This window comes from Pipistrellus hanaki (assembly GCF_964339955.1).
Source record: "Pipistrellus hanaki genome assembly, chromosome: 9".
In the NCBI taxonomy this organism is placed as follows: Eukaryota; Metazoa; Chordata; class Mammalia; order Chiroptera; family Vespertilionidae; genus Pipistrellus; species Pipistrellus hanaki.
Window position 1 is genome coordinate 59,463,238 of NC_140511.1, and position 23,589 is coordinate 59,486,826.

The 23,589-nt window shown below is 37.6% G+C and overlaps 1 protein-coding gene across 7 annotated transcripts in view; it reads left to right on the top strand.

Moving 5' to 3' along the window:
• Window positions 1-23,234, top strand: part of BBOX1 (gamma-butyrobetaine hydroxylase 1) — a 63,630-nt gene extending 40,396 nt beyond the window's left edge. For all 7 annotated transcript variants that reach the window (XM_084893610.1, XM_084893606.1, XM_084893607.1 and 4 more), the window contains 4 exons: window positions 9,785-9,890; window positions 15,323-15,519; window positions 20,730-20,896; window positions 22,679-23,234. In XM_084893610.1, the coding sequence (XP_084749736.1) occupies window positions 9,785-9,890; window positions 15,323-15,519; window positions 20,730-20,896; window positions 22,679-22,839 (631 nt within the window). In that variant the 3' untranslated portion in view covers window positions 22,840-23,234. The remainder of the gene's footprint in view (window positions 1-9,784; window positions 9,891-15,322; window positions 15,520-20,729; window positions 20,897-22,678) is intronic.
• Window positions 23,235-23,589: the final 355 nt, after the last annotated feature.

Below are 23,589 nucleotides of genomic sequence, written 5' to 3' on the forward strand. Positions count from 1 at the left end.
CTGTCTTCATTTTGACTATTGGGAGTATCATTAACTTTTAAAAATAAAATTTTAAAAGCACTTCCCACGGAAACATATAATAAAGATACAAAAAAAAATCACATAAAGCAAAATAAATTATAGCAAGGCAAACACTTGAGTACCATCCAGGTCAAGAAATGGAACATTGCCACTCACACCAGAACCCGCCCAAATATCCTAAACAGTCCCCAAATGTAATGGCTCTTCTGAATTTTATGATATTTTGGGGGGATCAAAGTGTTCTCACCAAGTGCACATCACTTAGTATCACAGCTTGGTTTCCCAATTTTGTAGATTTTTGGTATCTGTTTTTTTTCCTTTGCTGCAATTAGTACTGTTAGTAAAACAAGATGAGTAATCAGCACCAGTGCTATGTCTATGTATCCCTACTCACTTTAGTTGTCTGAAGCTCACTCCCTTGTAAATTCCTCAGGAAGGACTCAGGGGAACAATATTCTCTGGATTCTTGCATGTTGACAGCAGTTTAAGTCTTTTATACTTGAAAATCGAGTTGGCTAAATATAAAATTCTTGGCTCAAGACATCTTCAATATGCACTATGGTTTTATTGGCTATCTAATTTTCTTTTCCTTCTAAATAATTTGATTTTTTTTACCTAGATGCCCAAATATATATATATTAAGGATCAGTAAGTTTGCAGACTATGTAAAGTTGGTGGTGGTTCTGGGGCAATTTTTAAGAGAGTATATGATATGGTCTTTCTGTATGCGCTTTCAAACCTTTTTCTTTAATTTCAATAATCTTTAATTGCAGTTTTTAATGTTTGTTCTGGTCTTTACTTTGGGTTTTTTCTTGTAAGGAATCCTACTACGCATATATTAAATCATCTTTGCCTTTTCTCATATTTTTCTTATCTCTTCTTTTTTTTTACATTTAAGTTTTTTCTTCTTTTATCTTCTAGTTATATAAAAGCATTATCTTTTATGCGTATTGATCTTGCATTCCTTCTAGTTTTGTCTTCATTTTTAATAATTTTAAAAAAAATCCTGAATATGTCACCCTATTTTTTAGTTTCCAATTATCAGGTAGATTATTTTTTCATATATGGTATCATTTATTAAAATCCTTTGGTTCATTAGATGTAGCTATAAATAGACTAAACTTTAATCATTTTATATCTCCAATTTCTATGTAAAATCTGTTTTCTTAACTATTAAGAAGAGATATGATTCAGAAACCTTTTGAAGCTTATGATTTTAAGTTGTATTTCAAAACTATGGCTGATAACACTCTAAGACCTGGTTCTTCTCCTTCACTTTCATCTGGACCTTTTCATTACTTTGTCCCTTTAATGGTCAATTTGGGTTTGTTTTTCTCACATGGAAACTTAATTGTGGAAGGGAATGTGTCTGGTAAATTTTTAAGAGTTCATGGGGCCCAGACTATTCCAGTCCCTTACCATGAGCTTCTTGTACTCAGCTATTTGGAATGTGAAAATCCCCTCTCAGATTTAACTACCTTTCATAAATTGGCTGTCTGCACTTTCTAGCAAGTATCTATTAGCGATTTGGGAATTTTTCAGATCCATTAGGTGCCGAGTTGCTTCCCTCTGCTTTCTCCTACACAGTTAATAATACCACATATTATAAAGGTCTATCTATACCCACTCATTGTGTGTTTGTGTGTTGGGCCGTGCGGGGGGGAGAGAGGGAGTGGTGGTCATAGATATATCTTTTCACCTAATTTTGATTAGATGATATCCCTGAGTTTTGGAGTTTGCACTCCAGATGCCTTGCTGGGAGAATTCAGAGAAATTAAAAACTATATCAGCATCATAACCTCAGAATCTTCCTTGTTTACATCTTTATATCTCATAGAGATTTCCATATTAGCTGAACATATCAGAAAGGTTACTTCTGTTTTTCTAGTTTATGTTGGGGAATATTATTAATTCTCACCTAAAAATGGTATGGACTTTTTCATATTTAGGAATAAATGCGATGTAATGTGTGTCCATAATGCAAGTAGAACTGAAAGATAATGATTTTTTTAAACATAGACTTAGACCCTGACTAGTGTGGCTCAGTTGGTTGGAACATCATCATATGCACCAAAAGGTCATGGGTTCAATTTCTGGTCAGGGCACATACTTAAGTTTTGAGTTCAGTCCCATGTGAGAGGCGACCAATCAATGTTTCCCTCTCACATCCATGTTTCTCTCTCTCTTTCTCTCCTTTCCTTTCTTAAGATCAATAAACATATCCTCAGATGAGGATTTAAAAAATCCTAAAACACAAATGCCAAGTATTTTTTACAAATAATCATAACCCTTCCCTAGAAATAACATAACAATAATAATGGATGGCTAACGTAGTCACCACTGAATAAACCTAAAATATAGAGCTTATACCAGGATTAATGTTAATAGACAACCAGGAAAGTAACACTATCTACTATTATCAAGTCCGTGTTTTCATTAGAAAAATATTTTTTTAATATACTTTATTGATTTTCCTCAGAGAGAGATGGAGAGGGATAGAGAGATAGAAATGTCGATGAGAGAGAAACATCGACCAGCTGCCTCCTGCACACCCCCTATAGGGGATGTGCCTGCAACCAATGTACATGCCCTTGACCGGAATCAAACCTGGGACCTTTCAGTCCGCAGTCCGACGCTCTATCCACTGAGCCAAACCGGTTTTGGCTCGAAAAATATTTTTGATAGAGGATCAGTTGATATGAGATAATGAATATGTTTTAACTCAGTTCCCTAATGCACTGAGATATTTTTGTAAGACTTTACAGGACAATAAGGAAGCAGAAATGTAAAGGGAACTCAAGGGTAGACATAGAGCAAATCATCACTGGGCCTCGAGTGAACTCCTCTCACTTCTGTGAGGCCATGCTCTCCCCCAGTGGGCTCTCTGACAAACTCTTTCTTCTGCCTGCAATGACCTTTACTCTTCCAGGCAAATTCTATTCAACCTTCAGGTCTCCATTCGATCTTCACTTCTTTACTCTAATAATACCTTGTACGTTGGCCTTGAAAAATTAATCATATTGTCTTCCCCATAGACTGTAAGTTTCATGAGGTGCAAGTCTATTCTATTCTATTCTATTCTATTCTATTCTATTCTATTCTATTCTATTCTATTCTATTCTATTCTATTCTATCCTATCCTATCCGGGGCCCGGTACATGAAATTTGTGCACAGGGTAGCAGGGTGTCCCTCAGCCCAGCCTGCACCCTCTCCAATCTGGGACACCTTGAGGAATGTTAAACTCGAGGGATCAGGTCTAAACAGGCAGTCAGACATCCATTTCACAATCCAGGACTGCTGGCTCCCAACTTCTCGCCTGCCTGCCTTCCTGATTGCCCCTAACCGCTTCTGCCTGCCGCCTGATCACCCCTAATTACTCCCATGCCAGCCTTATTGATATTTAACTGCTCCCCTGCCAGCCTGTTTGCCCCCAACTTCCCTCCTCTGCCAGCCTGGCCATCCCTAACTGCCCTCCCCTGCAGGGTTTATTGCCTCCAACTGCCCTCCCTTGCACACCTGGTCCCTCTCAACTGCCCTTCCTTGCAGACCTGGTCCCTCTCAACTGCCCTCCCTTGCAGACCTGGTCCCTCTCAACTGCCTGCCCTCCCCCTGCTGGCCTTGTACCTCCCAACTGCCCTCCTTTGCTGGCCATCTTGTGGTGGCCATCTTGTGTCCACATGGGGGCAGGATCTTTGACCAATGGGGGCAGCCATCTTGTGTGTTGGTCAATCTGCATATTACTCTTTTATTAGATAGGATAGAGGCCTGGTACATAGGTGGGGGCCAGCTGGTTTGCCCTGAAGAATCAGGGTGGGGGTTACCTTGGGGTGTGGGGTGGCCTGGGCAAGGAGCCTGTGGTGGTTTGCAGGCTGGCCACAACCCCTGGTGACCCAAGTGGAGGCCCTGGTATCTGGAATTTATTTACCTTCTACAATTGAAACTTTGTAGCCTTGAGTGGAGGCCCAGGCCAGCCAGGGTATGTGGAAAGCTTGGCTTCCATTGTCGGGGAAACCCAAGCCTCTCTCAACTGCTCTCTGTGGCTGCAGCCATCTTGGCTGGGGTTAATTTACATACTCGCTTCAATTGGCTGGTGGTCATGGCTTAAGCGATTGATCATTAGTTTGCATATTACCCTTTTATAAGGTAGGATTCTATTCTTCCATTCTACTCCATCCCATCCCATTCTACATTCTCAATCCCTGGCCCATTGTGTGTGCCTAATAAATGATAATGCAAAAAAGTGAGTGACTGCCTCTAGGAAGTCATATGTGTAAGTGTCACAACTATAGTTACAAATAATACACAATATGATATTCCTTTGGATGGCTAACTATAAAATGTTTTGTCTATTTTATCTAGATCATTTTGCATGTTAAAATTTAAAAAATAATATACTATGTGCATATGTTTTCAATTCATTGGGAAAAGCAATGATGTCCCAAAGAAGCTATTCTTTCATGACCTGACAAAGAAGAGCTTGCAGCAGGTCAACATTGAGAGTTGCAGCTGCTAGTGATAAAATAGAGAACACCTTTTTATATAAGTAGCATTTCAAAAGTGAAAAAATATTACAAAAAAATCCAGCATGATTCACCAAGTGGGAGCCACTAACCAAAAAGGAATAAAATGCATCATCCAGGACAAAAAGGACTAATTTGGCATAAACAATAAACACCCTATACATTCTAAAGGTTTTTAATTTGTCACAAAATACTATTAACATCATACAATATCATGATATCTATAACTGGCCATCTATATTAGGGTGAAGCTAGTAAATTAGCTTTTAAACCAAGTCCATGAAATATTCTCAAAAATAAGTATTGTAATACACAGAAACTGTTCACAAAAACCTTGGAATGGAGAAAAATATAAGCAAAAATTTTAATTAAATGCTGAGAATGAGATTTTGTAATTTTAACTCAATGGTTTGTTTAAAATAGCATCTTTGTTTGTTTAGCTTTGCTTAAAACAGCATCTTTGGCAAAAGCAGGATTACTTGTAGCATAATACGGAGCATCTACATCATTAGATAAAAATGCTATGCTGAGATCCAGCGGTGTGGCCCAGTGGTTGAGCATTGACATATGAACCAGGAGGTCATAGTTCAGTTTCCAGTTAGGGCACATACCCAGGTTGCAGGCTCAGTTCCCAGTGTAGGGCATGCAGGAGATAGCCAATTAGTGATCTCTCTCTCTCTCTCTCCCGCTCTTTCTCTCTCTTCCTTCTGAAATAAAAATAAATATTTTTAAAGGGGGTGGGGGAGATGCTGTGCTGAGCCCACCTCTTTAGTTGCAGAAGGATCAATCCTGCCCCTCTGCTTCTGTCCTAAGAATTCTTGATGATCTGCTTGCATTTTGCCTTACTTGGAACGCTTTAGAATATGTCTCAAGTGAGAGGTGCATGTCAGTACACCCTCATCTCATGAAAGCTCCACAAGTGGGCTTTTAAATGATAGTTTCTACACAGGCCTATGGATTATGTTTGCATTTGTTTCAGCAATGTTTCATGGGAGATTTGGATTTGAGAAGGATAAGTGAAAGCCTAGAGTCCCAGACAGTCAGCAGTCTTCTTGGCACGATTCATTTCTACAAGGAAAGGTAGATGAGATGACGTTTTCAGGATTTTTCCAGACTTATGCTAAAACTATTAGGAGGCTATTCTGTGATTGGAACTGGCAAGCTCCTTTCTTGGGACTTATCATTATGTATGAGCACAGACGTGTAGACTACACATCCCAAAGATACTCTAGGGCTAAAAAAATGTTTGTCATCCCCTGCCAGTTAGATCAGAGGGCCGGAGAACTGCTCCGATGAAGCCAAGTCACCGGCCCCCTTCCCTGTAGAAGCCAATTAAAGTCAAACAAAGCAGAGAGTTGTTCCCTGGCTGAAGCTCTCACCTGCTCTCTCAGCCAGCTCTTGGCTGCAGCAAACCTCGTTAGTTGACCCTTGATCATAGGAGGAACCAAGAAAGAGAATTGAGGTGGATCAATGCAAAACTATCATCACTTTTTTTAAAAATATATTTTATTGATTTTTTACAGAGAGGAAGAGAGAGGGATAGAAAGTTAGAAACATCGATGAGAAAGAATCATTGATCAGCTGCCTCTTGCACACCCCCTACTGGGAATGTGCCCACAACCAAAGTACATGCCCTTGACTGGAATCAAACCTGGGACATTTCAGTCTGCAGGCCCATGCTCTATCCACTGAGCCAAACCGGTTTTGGCAAAACTATCAATATCATCATTTTTGAGGGGGGAAAAAAATTTGAATGCAGTCATTTCCTACTAACAGTGTCAACAGCATCATCTTCTTAGTCAGAGGATATGATAAATTCTGCAATGTGATGAATTTAGTTCTTTTGACTCCTTAAATCCAATCCCTTCCTATGTCTTGATAATTCTTAGGATGCTGATGCTGAGTATATTCTGAATCTGAATTATATATGTTACATGGAGTGGCATGAACTTCATAGAGATCGTGTATTTCTTGGCAACAGTCACTACATATACTGGATTGCTTGACACATACTTGAAATGAATTGCAGCAGGATATACACTGAGTGGCCAGATTATTTTGACCACCTGACGTTTGTAGGCAAATCAGCCGTACACTGCATCATATAGGATATGGAAGCCAAAGGTCTGTTCAAATACCTTTGCTGTCTGAAATTATGAAGATAAAAATGTCTCCAATTCGCACAGGAACACAAGAATTGGACATCTGAACATTGGGAAAAAGTCATGTGGTCCAATAAATCACGTTTCCAGATGCATCATGCAGATGGCAGAGTGAGAATTTCACGAAAACAGCATGAAAGCATGCACCCCACATGTATGAGTACAACCCTTCAAGCTGGTGGGGGCAGTGTTATGGTTTAGAGCATGTTTTCCTGGCATGATTTGGGCCCTGTAATTCATGTGGAACAACGTCTAAATAGCACAACATACCTAAGTATCACTGCTGATCAAGTTCATCCTATCATGTTGATGGCATATCCCAATGGAGATGGCTTCTTCCAACAAGACAATGCACCATGCCACGGTGCTCATATTGTGCAGGAGTGGTTTCAAGAACACGAGAGACTTTACCTTGCTTAGGTGGCCCCCACAATCACCAGATCTCAATCCAATTGAGTATTTGTGGGACAAAGTTAAAAGAGCCATCAGGCAGCTGGTTCCATAACCATCAAATCTCACAGGACTGGACAGTGCTATTCACCAGGCGTGGTGTCAGATTCTTCACATCACCTTTCAACATTTCGTGGAGTCAATGCCAAAAACAATCACCACAGTATTGAAGGCAAAAGATGGCCCAACGAAGTATTGATGGGGTGGTCATAATAATCTGGCCACTCAGTGTATATGCTTCTCCACTTTTCTCTGGCTCTCTTTGCAGTACATGGCCACACATGGAGAGCTCTTTAACCTTTTCTGAAAGATATGAAAGATACATCAGGCTTTCCATCCAGAATCTATATGATTTAAAAAAAAAAAAAAAAAAAAAAAAAAGACTTGGCCGATTTGACTAAGTTGGTTGGGCATCATCCTGTGCACCAAAAGGTTACTGGTTCAATGCCCAGTCAGGGCACATGCCCCAGTTGTGGGATTCCCTGGAGGCAGCCCATGTATAATGTACTCTCACATTGATGTTTCTTTCTCTTCCTCTCGCTAAAAATCAATAAAAATAGTTTTAAATGAGAAGGAAAAAAAATAGGTAGTTTTACTCTCTGCCCCAGAAAATAGAGAGAAAACACAAACTTTTCTTGTCAGATTCTTCTGCCTAAAATAAATATCCCAGAAATGCATACTTCTCCTTCCCTGACTTCATTCAAATCTCTGTGAAAAACTCCAGCTCTTTCCAGCGTACTTCCTAAAGCATCATCTCTGTCGTGGTAGTCCTCTGACCCCCAGTCCTTACCTTCTTACCTGACTTTATTTTTTTATAGCACTTATCTCTGTGTGATATTAGATTTGGTCATTTGTTTGACTTTTTTGTTCTCTGCTCTAGCTCTATTGAAAAACAATGCCTTGAATTGAATAGATACTCAATATACATTTATTGAAAAATGATTTCATAACTGTGAGCATAGTTAATAAATATACATTATAACAGCAATAAAATGATGTGCATGCATAGTGACTTTTTTTTTTTTCAAACTACACTTCTGTTTATGTAGAAACACAGTTTCTTTCCAATTACCCATTGTCTTAATCTTCTGAAAAGCTTTACAAAGTGTTTCCTTGTCACAGGCTTGCAAGTCATTACCAGTTCTGTTAACTTTTTTTTTGTAACTTTTAAGGCTAGCTATTTTTTGTTAATGGAAGTAAATTTTACATAACATAAATTTAACCATTTTAAAGCATACAATTCTGTGTCATTTAGTAAAATGACAATGTTGTGAAACCATTATCTCTATCTAGTTTTAATACATTTTTATCAATAAGGTTATTTTTTTAATTAATCATTCACCTTATAGTAGTAAAACACTAATTCATTACATTGCAATATCTCTCTATATAAAAGCCTAAGTGACTGAACAGCAACCGGATAGCCAGTTGGCCAGTTGCTATGATGCACACTGAACACGAGGAGATAGATGTTCAATGCAGAAGCTGTCCCCTGGTCAGTACGCTCCCTCAGCAAGAGCACCACTCAGCTGATCGACGGGTGCCAGACATCTGGCTCATGGCTGGCGAGCACAGTTGCAGCAGTGTGAGCCTCTCCCGCCTCTGCAGCAGCGCTACCTGTGGTGGCAGCAGCAGATGCAGCGGGGCCAGGATGAGCGGGAACAGTGTGGTGCCCAGCCTGGGCTCAGGCTCCTCCCTGGCCGCCTGCTACTTCACCTCATGTATGACTACATCCCTCAGGAGATGTCAGACTGCTGGTTTCAGCCCAATCCCTGTAGGCCAAGGAATTGGACCAAAACCAGCAGTCCAACATCCCCCAAGGTGTTCCAGATTGCAAGAGGGCACAGGCCAAGCTGAAAGATCCCACCAGTGCACGAATACCTGCACCAGGCCTCTAGTATTAAATAAAAAGAAAGAATCAAGCATTTTTCTTATCATCCCCATATAAGCTATTATATGGGGAAACCAAATAGTAGTTGAGAGAAAAGTTAAAAGTGAAAAAACATTACAAACAGAAAGACACATAGATATTGTCTTGTCACAAAAGAAGATAATGTTATCTATAGTTTTGCCAAGTAAAGAAAATAGAGTCTGTCCAAGCCTCTGCATTTTTTCAGAAAAACAGAGGAGAGGGAAAGATGTTGAACTATGACTGTAGAATGGAAAGAAACTTCTTAATGGGTAAGAGGTTTTAGAATAATGGAAATGTTTTTGAAACCAGATAGATAGAGATGGCAGTTACCAACATTATAAAGGTCTAACATGCCACCAAATTATTCATTTTAAAATGGCTTATGTTATATCAACTTCACCTCAATAAATCATTTCTAGAAAGGCATGAAGCTATTAAAAACAACCTAAATTCCACATACACCTCTTCATAAACTCTGTCAAATAGATGAATTTACTCTCTTTTGGAGAGAAGAGCAGTGAGAAGATGCTAATTTGGAAATGATTACTTTAGACAAAAAAAAAAAAGGTCAGACTCATCTTCCTTGGCTCATCATCATTATGGGAATTATTTCATAAAATGAAAAGTTTCCATTCCCCCCATGTATCAAGTTCATTTTAGCACATTTCCTCTGGTTCAGTTACAGCCAGTTTAAACATATGTTTCTTGTATTTTACAGACATACTTGGCAAGTGCAAGACAAAATCGATGCAAACAACGTGGCTTACACAACTGGGAAGCTCAGCTTTCACACTGATTACCCAGCGCTCCATCACCCACCTGGGGTAAGGTGAGCCTCGCCACATTCCGCAAGGCAGGCCAAGGACCACTATCGCCTATTTGGAGCCTAGATGATCCTAATACACAGCTAATTTGCCCTATGCTTTCTCCAAATACAACCCAAACTCAATATCTCTGTACCTAAATCCTGAATAGCTTCCCATTCCCAAGGGATCAAAGATTCTCATGTATATTTCTTAACATTTTTTTGTTTGTTCCTGAAACTATTGGCACTTTTGGCTTTGCCTAGACATTTTACCACAGCCGTACATCTTGAGGTCTTTTTGCACACTTACCAATCACAAGAGAGTTCAAAGAAAAAATAGGGAAAAGAAAAAGAACACAATGTAGATTTTCCACACAAAGTCATACGGCCATCATTCACATTAATTCGCTATTACTAAAACCACAAAAACAAACACCATCTCCGTAACTTAGTGGTTTAAAAGAACAGCAGCCACTTAGGTCATGTTTTTACAGTTTGGGCTGTGTTCATCTGGGCAGTTCTGCTGCTGCTGCTGCTGAGTCGGCTGGGCCTGGTTGACCTAGGTGATGGTTGAGCCGGCTTGTCCCTGTCCCACTTGCTCTATCATATCATCCTCCAGCTGGCTAGTTCAGGCTCATGCACATGGCAGCTGGCAAAGTTTCCAAAGAACAAACCAAATGTACAAAGCCTCTCAAGACTTAGGCTAGTAACCAACATAATGTCACTTCTGCTATGCTTTCTGGTCAAAGTAAATCATAAGATTAGCCCAGATTCAAGAAGTGGGGGAAGTAGAGTTCACCTTTTATGGGAGAAGCTGCAAAGACAGACTGCAAAGGGGGTATAAATGCATGGAGCAGAGTAACCCTGGCTAGTTTGGGGAACCATCTACTCTCCCATCTATCAGGTTCCTCTTCAAGGAGGATGTTCAGCGTGGAGCCACAATCTAGGATCCTCTTCCCCTAAGTTATTACAAAACCGCCATTTTATTTTATTTTTTATTTTTTAAATATATATTTTATTGATTTTTTTACAGAGAGGAAGGGAGAGGGATAGAGAGTTAGAAACATCAATGATAGAGAAACATCCATTAGCTGTATCCTGCACACCCCCTACTGGGGATGTGCCCTCGGTCAAGGTACATGCCCTTGACTGGAATCAAATCTGGGATCCTTCAGTCCGCAGACCAACACTCTATCCACTGAGTCAAACCAGTTAGGGCCGAAACTGTCATTTTAGTAAACCAGCTACATTTTTGCAAAAGCATCATTTTGTTAAACCAAAAAAAAAATATATGGTCAGGAAATTACCTTCAAAAATATATTTTGTTTCTTTTTTTAAAATATATTTTTACTGATTTCAGAGAGAAAAGGAGTGAGAAATAGAAACATCAATGATAAGAGAGAATAATTGAACTGCTGCCAACTGCACTCCCCACACTGGGGATCTAGCCCGCAACCTAGGCATATGCCCTGACTGGGAATTAAACCATAACTTCTTGGTTCCTAGGTCATTGCTCAACCACAGAGCCATACCAGCTGGGCTTATTCCTATTTTTAGAGCTAAATAGGACAATGAAATATTACACAGAAATCCATATCTTCCAGGGTAAATGGAAGTGGAAATTTGGGTTAATTCTCTAGTTAATGAAGGTAAAATGGATAAAAAATCAAAATTTGTTTGTTTTTCAACATGTTGACTAAACACATTTTCTCTGTGCCCTTCTTGTTACTCATTGTCCTAGCCTGCATTAACTAAGCTAGTCTAGAATATAACTTCATATTTTAAATTATTTTGTTGAGAATGATACCACATGATTTCTATGAACTAAATGATATTAAAATGACCATTTTATCACATTTTCAGATGAGGTTTGGAGGCAGGAAATTTTCTAAAATCCTTGAGGTTAAAAACCAAACTAATCAGCCCCATTCATCTGCTCAAGATAGGTTGGAGAAATTAGATGAAGTTTTAAAAATCAAACTAGAAAGCTTTTATTTGAATTTTTAAATTACCTGCTGGTTTTTGTTTGTTTGTTTGTTTGTTTGTTTTTTTATGAGTTTAGGTTTTGTTTCTGGGTTAAAATTGAAAGCCTATGGGAAAGTGATTAAATGACTTCATAAATATTCCTGAAGTATAATGCTTGACATTTTTACAGCATTTGACACCCTTTCAAAGTATTTTTACTTATAGCATTTTATCTGTTACATTCTTTGAAGGTAGACAGAATAAATCATGTCTTTTTTATGTCAGATGAGGAAATGACACACAGCAAGGCTGAATACTTTCACAGGGTGACATCTGATGAATAGGGAACTTGGACTTGAACATGGGCCTCCATCTTTCACTGCACAATATGGGTCTTGAGTTGGACTTTCAAATTTCCATAATTTATGTTACATGCTGATTATTTATAGACATTATCATATATGACAAACTCTTTAAATACAGAAATTTAATTTTAGACTTCTCTATATCTCAAAACTTAATCCAGCACCTTTCCTTGCAATAGAGACATACTAGTAACAGGTATGCTGTAAACAGGCAAAGAAATGCCACAAAAGTGTGCCTGTCTCCCATCAGCAAATGAAACATCTAAAGTTAATGACTCCATGAGAGATTTTTAAAATAAAAGATGGTTCCTGAAATGTCTAAATTCTAGCAGAGAAATCATTAAAATGTAGGCGCTGTTTGTGTATTTGTTCAAGTTTCCATTTTGAATTATTGAGGGGGATTTGTTCCAGTGTTTTCATAACAAACAGAATTAGTCCGTGTTTTTCCAGTACAAATGAAATGATCTGGATAAGTTACCTGTCAAGAGTTTCATTTTATCAATTTGGATCATATGGGGTAGGGACAAGGAGACACGGCTCTAATGAAACACAGATGTTGCTTCGCCAACTTCTCTGTCTGGGCCAGAAGTCACATGTTGTCATAAAGCAACATTTAGAAAGAAAATATTTTTGGTTCTGTATGACTTACATGAAATAAAATTGGGTTTTATACACATCACACATATACAGTATTTTCCTCTTAACTTAGCAGTGAAAATATTGTCTGGCTTCATCACCTTTTTTATTTCATAAGATTGCATTAAAATATAAATATGCAAGAGAAGATTATTAGTTGGCCTTGCCATATGTAAAAGGCATCACTTGACCTTTTTTAAAGATCTATATTTGAAATATTCTATGACTTCATTATGGCAAAATCTAAAAGGATTTAAGGAACATTTTGATTCTCTCAGGGACAAAGTTATGCTATTGTTTTGTCTTCTTGGAGTTTAGTATATTTGAAGTGGAAATTTTCATTTTATCTTATTTTTAATCATGCTGCTTCACCCCTCATTGCCCTAGTGATGAGATGGTTTTCTGCAATGACTTGGTCAGCTTTGGCACATGTGTGTGTTTAGTTTAAGAGAAAACAGCATAAACTTAAGGACTGAATTATTATTAATTTAGACCAGTTTTCTTCTAACATTAGAAAATAAGGCATCATCAATCTACGATGGAAGTTTATATTTAGAAACCACAGAGACACACACGAAACAATACTGAATTATTAGGAGTGCTATAAAGAGACTTCTCTCTTTATAGGAAAGGAAGTTGATGTATGAGGATTTTGAGGCAAATAGACCAAAATTTGAATAGTATGTTACCATGGGTTCACTGAATTTTACTAGCTGACTGAATTTTTCAGCTCTAGGTCTCAGCTTTTTCACTTATAAAATGAAGATGAAAGTATAAAATTCTAAGGACCAGAATGAGGACTTAATAAATGTAAATTAAACAACCATAGTTTGAGAACAAGTATGCATAAGATTTAAAACATTGAGAAAATGTACGCAGTTTGGGGAGGATGGAGGGTTGTGGTCTAGACCTGCACTATTTCCTACAGTAGTCACGAGCCACAAATGACTTTAAATTTTAATTAGTTATGATTAAATAAAATCTAAAATTCAGCTCCTTGGTCATACTAACTGCATGTCAAATGCACAGTAGCCATGTGGGACTATCACTACATTTTCATCGTTACAGGAAGTTTAAATGGATGGCACTATTCTAGAAAATCTATGGAGATAAGCAAGCTAAATTGATGCTTTCCCCACTCGTAATTACCCCCAAGTCTTGGTATTTGATCATATTTGCCTCTTCCTTTCAATAAGAACTGCCAGACATTGGTGCTTTTTTTTTTTTTTATTCGACTCTGTAAGAATAAAGTTTTCACAGCTGAATGTGGTTAGTCTCTCTAAGCACAAAGTCAGGGTCTAAATTTAGTTATTAGAAATAACCCACCCATGCTGACTTACCAAAAGAAGTCACATAACCAAAGATAACAAACTCTGCTTAATAGAAGAAAGTATTTTTTTTAATTTTACTATGTTTTGCTTTACAAATGAAATAATGTTTAACGTTTCCTTCTAAACCTTAATAAAAATAACTAATACTCTTCTTTTGGTTTTCATTTCCAATATTTCTTGGGTTTATTCATAGTCATAGCCTTCATCATTAGCTTCTTTATTTTTAATATTTTTTATTGATTTCAGAGAAAGGGAGAGGGTGAGAGAGATAGAAACATCAAAGATGAGAGAGAATCATTGATTGGTTGCCTCCTGTATGCCCCCTTCTAGGGATCGAGCCTGCAACCCGGGCATGTGCCCTTGACTGAAATTGAACCTGGAACCATTTAGTCTGCAGGTTGATGCTCTATCCACTGAGCCAAACCAGCTAGGGCCATCATTAGCTTCTTATCTGTCCATATGAAATATTACATTACACTCTCATTAGTCCCCACCTTAAATAATTTATACCATATAACACCACTGGGCTGAGATTGTTTAATTCAGTTTTACCTCCATATGCAAAAGCCTTTAATGACCCCCTTTTGAGCACAAAATATACCCTTCATTTGATATTTAAGACTCTCCATTTTGAGGTTCCAAAGAGCCTTTCCACCTGCATCTACCATCCCCAGGTGTGACCCTCTACGGCAGCCAAACTTTTTGATGCTCAGGGAAGTGTGCGTTTTTGCATACCGATCATCATCATTGCCACCTGATTCACTCTCTCCATTCTATTCTAAAATTTCCATTCTATTCAAAATCATATTTACCCTCCTTGACCCAAATTAGTTCCCACCTTCTTTGTAAGGCTAAAGCGAGATGCATAAATACTCCAAGGTGAATTACTAGCTCCCTGCCCCTATTTTTATCTGTGCCTTTTGTTTTCTCATGAACATTAGTATGTCCATGTCTATGTCTTCATCTGCAACAAATTTTATTGTTGATGGAGAGCAACTTTTTCTCTCCAGCCTCTTTGTCTGATGAACCCAAAGTGAGATATAAAAGGTTTGTCAATTTTAGTGCATCCATATCTTCCTATTCTTTAATGCAGTGTCAAAAAAAATGTGAGTATGTATCATTTAAAAACCTATTTCTCTATTTCTTTTTTACAGGTTCAGCTTCTGCACTGTATAAAACAAACAGTCACCGGGGGTGATTCAGAAATTGTAGATGGATTTAACATATGCCAAAAGCTCAAGGAAAAAAACCCTCGGGCATTCCAGCTTTTGTCCTCTACCTTTGTGGACTTCACAGACATTGGAGTGGATTACTGCGATTTCTCTGTGCAATCCAAACACAAAATTATAGAGTAAGTGTTATTTATAAATTTCTCACAGCAATACAACAGCTGACAATACAAAAGCTTCATTAACCTAAAACTAAAACACAGAAAGCTTCAGTTAATGCCAGAGCTCTACTTTTTATTACAGTAAAAAAAGAATCTTTCCACCATAAAAAAAATTATCAAATTTCATATGAGACATAACTAAGACTTCACATACCCTTAATTTTTACTTAGTTTTTAAAACATAAGTTCTACCTAGTTATGATCAATATGATTGTGCTAGTCAGAACATTTTCAACCAGAAGTAGAAGAATCTAATGATGAGATAGATCCAGGAGTTAAAACAGTGTTATCTGAAATTGATCTCTTTTTTCTTCACCTCTTAGCTTTGCCATCCTTTGTGTTGACTTCATTTTTCAAAGATAATCAATGGAAGTTCCAAGTTTTCATTATCCTGAGAGCTGGTAAACACAGCACAGAGGAATTATTTCCCAATGGCTACACCAAAGCTAAATGACTCACTGCCCAATTTGCGTCCAAGCGTATCCTTGAAACAATCACCATAGACAGAAAGTCAGACAATTCTTATTAACCATTCCTAGTCACATGTTCATTCTTGGGGCAAGGACAGCCTCATCTGAACCACATGGACTGAGAATAAAACGGAATGTCTTCCCAAATTGGTGACAACAAAAATCATATGTTCCCTACATGGAACATTTTGTGTTCTCTTTTCATCAGATATTATCTGATCATAATTTTTTAAGTATCTACAAAAGGCCAAAAATGGATCCTTTCTTTTGAAAATTATTTTACACTGTGTTTCTAGGGTATGGTTTATTTAATAAAATCCCATCGGTGGATTTTGGGGTGTTTCCAATTTTAGAATTGAGTTTATATTCTTTATTCAGGAGAAATAGCCAAATAATATGAAAGTAAACTCATTTAATAATCAGATTTCAAATGTACTAACTCAGTTGCCTGGTAGACACAATAGAGCCTTCATTTATTCATTTAACAAATATTTATGGAGGCCAGCCACTCTTCCTGGTGCTTGGTATATATCAGTGAACAAAACAAAGATCTGGTGCTTACAGTCTAGCGGAGAATGGGAGAATTTGAAATTTTAAAACAAATAAATAAATTACAAGGAAGGTTAAAACATTTTTACGTACTCAAGAAAAAAAGGAAAGGTAGGGCATGATAAGGAGAATCTGTAGGACCAAATACTTAGGGAGGATAGAACTTGTATGGTTAAATAATGTGGTGAAGAAAGCTTTACCGAATAGGCAATATTTGAGAAAAAATTTAAAGAAATGAGGAAGATTGCTCAGAGGTAAGCATTTCCTGAAACAGCTAGAGCAAAGGGCTTGAGAAGGCCTAGGAGCATGGCTGGTGCAATTGATAAAGCCAAGGGCCAGGGTAAAACTGAGTATTAAGAGAGGAGGTCAGCCAAAACCGGTTTGGCTCAGTGGATAGAGCGTCAGTCTGTGGACTAAAAGGTCCGGGTTCGATTCCAGTCAAGAGCATGTACCTTGGTTGCGGGCACATCCTCAGTAGGGTGTGTACAAGAGGCAGCTGATTGATGATTCTCTCTCATCGATGTTTCTAACTCTCTATCCCTCTCTCTTCCTCTCTGTAAAAAAAATCAATAAAATATATTTGAGAGAGAGAGAGAGAGAGAGAGAGAGAGAGAGAGAGAGAGAGGAGAGGAGAGAGAGACAGGAGGTCAAATGGGGAAGTCCATGAAGAGTCTTGCTAGCCATTGTAAGTCATTGACTTTCACTGTTAATGAAATAGGAGCTGCTGCAAGATTTTGACCAAAAGAGGGACACTTGCATTTATACATACTTACTTACATTTTAAATCCATCATCCTGACTGCTGGGTTGCATGGAATGTAGAAAAGAGCAAGGATTGACGCAGGAAAACCAGTTTTAAAAGCTACTTTAGGACTTCACGTTAGAGGAGAGGATGCCTTGAACATGAGTAATCCAAGTGGTAATAGTGGAAGTGTGGAGACACATTTGTTTTGCAACATATTTTGTAGGTCAAAACAGCATATTTTTCTGACATAGTAGATGAAGGATGTGAGAGAAAAACAGAGGTCAAAAATAAACTCTAGTTCAAGATAACATTCTCTGAGAGGTCAGTCATAGAGATGGGAAAGAGAAGAACTAACTCTTGGATTACTAGTTTTAACAAGACAGTTTTAACTGTTCTAAAGTAACCTTAAAAACCCATGAAAGACAGAGAATGACTAATACTATATGGTTTCACTTGTATGTGGCATCTGCAGAACAAAATAAACAAATAAAATAAAAACAGACTCATAGATCAGATAATAAATTTCTGGCTGTCAATGGGAGGGGTTGAGGAAGATGGTTGAAAAGGTAAAGAGATTAAGTAGTTACAAAATAGTCATGGGGATCTGAAGTACTGCCAGATAATATAGTTAATAATATGGTAATAACTGTGTATGCTGTCAGGTGGGTACTAGACTTATCAGAGGGGATCTACTGGAGATGGGGGATCTATGACAAGTGCTAATTTTGTTGTGGCCCAATTTGATTAATGATTCTGCAAGGCTAGTGAAGAGAGGCCAAAAACTTAGCTATTGAGTGAAATCACCTGGATGTTCACCATCTAAATCACATGTGTCAAACACAAGGCCCGCGGGCCAAATCCAGCCCGCCAGGCCTTGCAATGTGGCCCGCACCGCGCTGTCATCACTGCACTCCGCTGTCAGTTTATGACATTGTCAGTTTATGACTGTTCAGTAAACCATTCGGCCCGCGATTTAGGCTGGATTTTAGATTTTGGCCCCTTCTCTGATTGAGTTCGACACCCCTAATCTAAATCATGATTTGGTTTTGTTATTTCTGGTAGTAAAATTCCAAAATTTGACCATTTTTAAGGTCTCAGAACATGCCTAGAGAATATCAAATGGTTAACATTAACTCGCTTAAAAATGTATTTTTAACAATAGGAGATGAAACAATGAGGGTTTTAGTTAATCAAGAGCCTTGGTCCTCTCTGTACTTGGGTTCATTTCATTTTCTTTGTTTGTACATGCTATAATTATTTTGAGATGTTTATCTAGTACAAAAAGACTTGGAGACTGTTGACAGAGTTAGATACAGTACAAGAAAAAATAAACAAATCAAGAAACTTGGACAAAAAATAATAATGGTGAGATTAAGCTATAGCAATGCTTCTTAGTGGTTTCAAATTCAATCACCTAAAGAAAACTCCTTCCCTAGTTTTGGTCAAGTGGCTTATGCTGGCTAACCCATGGTAAAAAGAGAGCCAGTAAAAGGGGAGTCATTTAATAACTACCACATACTATTGAAGTAAGAATGAATAGAGATAATCAATAAATGTCCCCTTCTCACTCAGAAAGGGCAAAATAAATTTTAGCTAGGTAAAATTTCCATGAAGTTCAACACATATATTGAGAATAGATTTCAGCTCCAAGTTGGGTCTAGAGACCAAAGAAAGAAGGGAACATATTTAATTTGCAAGATACAAGACACTTCTAATCTGAAATAAATTTTTATTGCCTATCCTCATAAAATGGGATGTAGTGGACAGCACCATAGTGCCATTTCCTCAACAAATTCAAGAAGTCCCATCAAGCATCATTCTCCCTCAATGAGACATAATATTGTAAGTAGTGGGGAGGAGTCACAGCACCAGCAGATTGTAGGAGGTGAGGCTACAGTCCTTTCATTGTGTTCTGTTGTCAGCATCACTGATGATCTCTTGCTGGTTTATAGATACCATGGGGCTAGTTTATATTTAAATTCTTATTTTTGTATAGTTAATATATAGCCAGTCATTCCTCATTTTGGAGAGACTTTTACCTTTTCTTAGTATGTAACTCTGTACTGGAACCTTCCTTTTATTCTGTTATTGTACACATGATTTCCTTCTTACAAAGCTTTTACATATTTAAGTATTTTTTGTTATAAGGTTATAGGCAGCTTTTCAAGATGCCAACTATTCATCTCCTCTAACATTTTTCAATCAACAAAACAATGTCTTCTATAGACCTTATCACTAATTTGCTTTCTATTTCCCCTCATGTCATTGCTGAGAATGCTAAATAATAAATGTGTCTTGTTTTCTCAGATAGAGAATAAATAATAGGTGAAAGGAGACAGAGATTGTGTTACACACACACATACACACACAGAGAGAAAACTGATTATTTTTGCTTATGTATATGAACTCTCAGAAACTAAAGTTTAAGCACAATATAATATGAGATAAACAATTATCATTGCATTTAATTAATGAATCACAAGGTTCCTTTCACTCTAAAAGAGAGAGCTGATAATTACCATACCCATTCCCATCAAGGAATTATGGCATGAGTGAAAGAAAGAATAGCCTGGCTGGCATGGCTCAGTGGTTGAGTGTCCACCTATGAACCAGGAGGTCATGGTTTGATTCCCAGTCAGAGCACATGCCTGGATTGCGGTCTCTATCCCCAGTGCGGGGCATGAAGGAGGCAGCCAATCAATTATTCTCTCTCATCATTGATGTTTCTATCTCTCCCTCCCTCTTCCTTCCTCTCTGAAATCAATAAAAATATATTTTAAAAGAAGATCTGATCACCAGAATGGCTAAAATAAAAGATCTCCAAGAAGTTAAAGTTATGGCATCCTTGTCAGTAACAATGGAGGGTGGCACAAAGGGTGCCCCAGGTAGAAAGTTTCAAAGATGTACCTTAGGCTAGTCTCTCCTTTCCTCTGTCCCTCGGTTTCCTCATCTGTAAACTAGGGATTGAGTTAGAAAAGTATGTTTCAAACTTTTTTTAAAAAGGTCTTTCTTTCCAATAATGTACCAATAACATTATACTTAAAAGCTCAATTTCTAAAGTATAACATAAAAATACTTTAGTAATGTAAAAGCTACTGTTTTAAAGAATGAAGAATGAATTTGTTTCTCTAAAACGTAAAAACTTTATAATGATAGTCTTTGGTAATGTTTATTTTAAATCAGTTTGAATCATTTGGCGCTTAGGGGGTAAGATTTCAAAACTACTCTCTAAGTGAAAAAAATAAATAAGTACATTGTACCACAGATAACATTAACTTTTTCTGTGCATGTGCTTGGATTCTTCAATACTGTGTTTCAGAAACATCTTTCAAGACAAATTGACTCTTATAAATGTAAATGGATACTTTGTGACTTATATATTTAACTTTTTCTCTTTCAAAAAAACAGATTAGATGATAAAGGCCAAGTGATTCGAATCAACTTCAATAATGCAACGAGAGACACAATATTCGATGTACCTGTTGAAAAGGTTCAGCCTTTTTATGCTGCTCTGAAGGAGTTTGTGGACCTCATGAACTGTAAAGAATCCAAGTTCACTTTTAAGATGAATCCAGGTCAGTGAACATGTTTTCTCAAACAGCTGAAAGGATGTATTTCTCCATCCTTAACCATTTAGAGCAATAGAGAGCTGTTTTGCTCAAGCACTGAATGTGGAACACTGACAGTAGAATCTTGGGGAGCAGCCAGCTTGCTTAAAGAGCCGACTCCCAGACCCCACTTCCACTCTATTGACTCTTCGGGCTTTAAAAATATTCATTTTAAACAAGTGTCTATGTATTTCTTAAGCACAAGAAAATTTAATAACTCCAACCTAAAGAATAAATACCTGAAAGATAAGCTATAGACCTAAGGAAATCTCATGTCTGATGTCAAGACTGATGACTTATATTTTCTACCCTGATAACCAATCAATGTAAACTGAAGCTTGTACTTAATTCTTCTATCCTGGTAGATATCAAATTATTTTCATGGTTCTCACTCTAAACTGTAGGAGTAATGTTTGTTCATTAAACTTATCTGATCTGGTCGACATAGTGTTACCAGAAATAAAATTTAAAAAAAAATTTTATTTATTTCAGAGAGGAAGGGAGAGGGAGAGATAGAAACATCAATGATAACAGAGAATCATTCATCAGCTGCCTCTTGCATACCCCCTACTGGGGATTGAGCCCACAACTTGGCATGTGTCAGGACTAAGAATCAAACCAGTGACCTCTTTGTTAATGGATCAATGCTCAGCCAATGAGCCACAACAGCCTGCTCTGCTCCTTTATTTCAAGTAGCTAGAAAACTTTCAAGAACTGCTTTATTTTGGTGGGCCAATATGGCTCAGTGGTAGAGTGTGGATCTTTGAACCAAGATTCAATTCTCTGTCAGGGCACATGCCCAGGTTGTGGGCTCTGTCTCCAGTAATGGCCATGTGGGAGGAAGCTGATCTGTGATGTTTCTATCTCTATATCCCTCTCCCTTCCTCTCTCAAAAAAAGAGTTTTAATAAATAAACAACAAACAAACAAACAAATAAATAAACAGAAAGCACTGTGTTTTTCCTGGACCATCTTGATGCAGTAAAACAACATCAAACTGAAGGCTTCAAATAAAAAGCATAATTTCTTTCTGCCACTGATTTGACCATGTAGAAGACTTTTTTTCACTTATGATTATTTTTTAATTGATCGTGGTATAATAAAGTAATACTAGGAATCTTCATAAACCCACTGCTATGCAGTCACACAGGCTGATTTTTAAAGTAGTAAAGTAAAATGGAAATACCATGGGAGAAAAATACAAAATAAATAGGAGCTGGAATCCAAGCTTTACCATTTAATGGCACCATAGCTTCAGGCAAATCCCTCAACTTCTTGAAGCCGAAGTTTCTTCATGTATGAAAAGATGAGATAATGCTCTCTTTTTTTAGGATTTTTACAAGGCTTAGAAATAATGTGCATAAAATACCACAAACATAGAAGACAAACCAAGAAGGTTATTATCTTTATAATTATTTTTGCTATTACACTGGAAATAAACATTTCTAAGTAAGAGATAAATAACAGTCAGGAAGAACAACTCAAACATTTTACACAAAGATGACCTTTTAAGTAAGAACAATATAAGTGCCCACAGGAGCCGGCCAGGCTGTGTAGTTTAAATGTCAAAATGTCTAAAGCTGTTTGCACCCAGTGACCTGATTTAGGTGCAAAGTGAATGCATGGGTTTTATGTAAAGAAGTAAACATATTGTTTCTTGATGTAAGCTGAGCAGCAAGGATATTTTGCATTTTCTAGCTCTGCAAACGTTAAAGACGTGATTATTCACATGGAGAAATCTTTTGTCCAGGTGATGTGATTACTTTTGATAACTGGCGCTTACTGCATGGCCGCCGTAGCTACGAAGCTGGGACTGAGATATCCCGCCATCTAGAAGGAGCTTACGCCGACTGGGATGTGGTCATGTCAAGGCTTCGCATCTTAAGGCGGAGTGTCCAGAATAGAAACTGAATCTCCTGCCTGTGATCTCAGAAAGATTCCAGTGAGTGTATCTGGTCAGCTATGCTAGGGATATTGGTCTTCACGGACCTGACCCATGTCATTTACATATTAATTTCCTTGGCATTGAACGTGTCACCTTTCTCATGAGAGTTTTTTTTTCTTTGTAATCCCCAATGCCAACTCTTTAGATGTTTGCAGCTGTGTTCTCTCTTTTCCCAACAGAGCATCCCTTCTGGTGTAGCGCATGTGCGATCTAATTTCTGTTGCCCATAAATGAGTCTCCAGAATGCCTACAAATAGTGTTGGACCAAATAAAACCTTTCTTCAAATAACACCTTTTCTAAAGAAAGCCTTTGTTTCAAATAAAGCTTGTTTTAAATAAAACATGTCTCATATAAAATGTGGTTTTGCTCTATTGCCTATGTGGTCTCATTTTATAACTGCATATGATGGTCTTTACCATGCTTGAGAAAAGGTTCATATTTTCAAAGATTTGGGTTGTTTTTTTTTTCACTTTATGTAAGTTTATTTTTTATTGTTGATATTATTACAGATGTTGCCTATTTTCCCTCCACTTCCTCCCTCCTCCCAGACCTTCATCAAACTGTTGTCTGTATCCTTGAGCTATAAATATATGCATATATGCATACAAGTACCACACACACACACACACACATACACACACACACACACACACACACACACACACACACACACGATACCTTTCTTGGGTTTTTTTTGCCTATTTGTTTTTTAGGG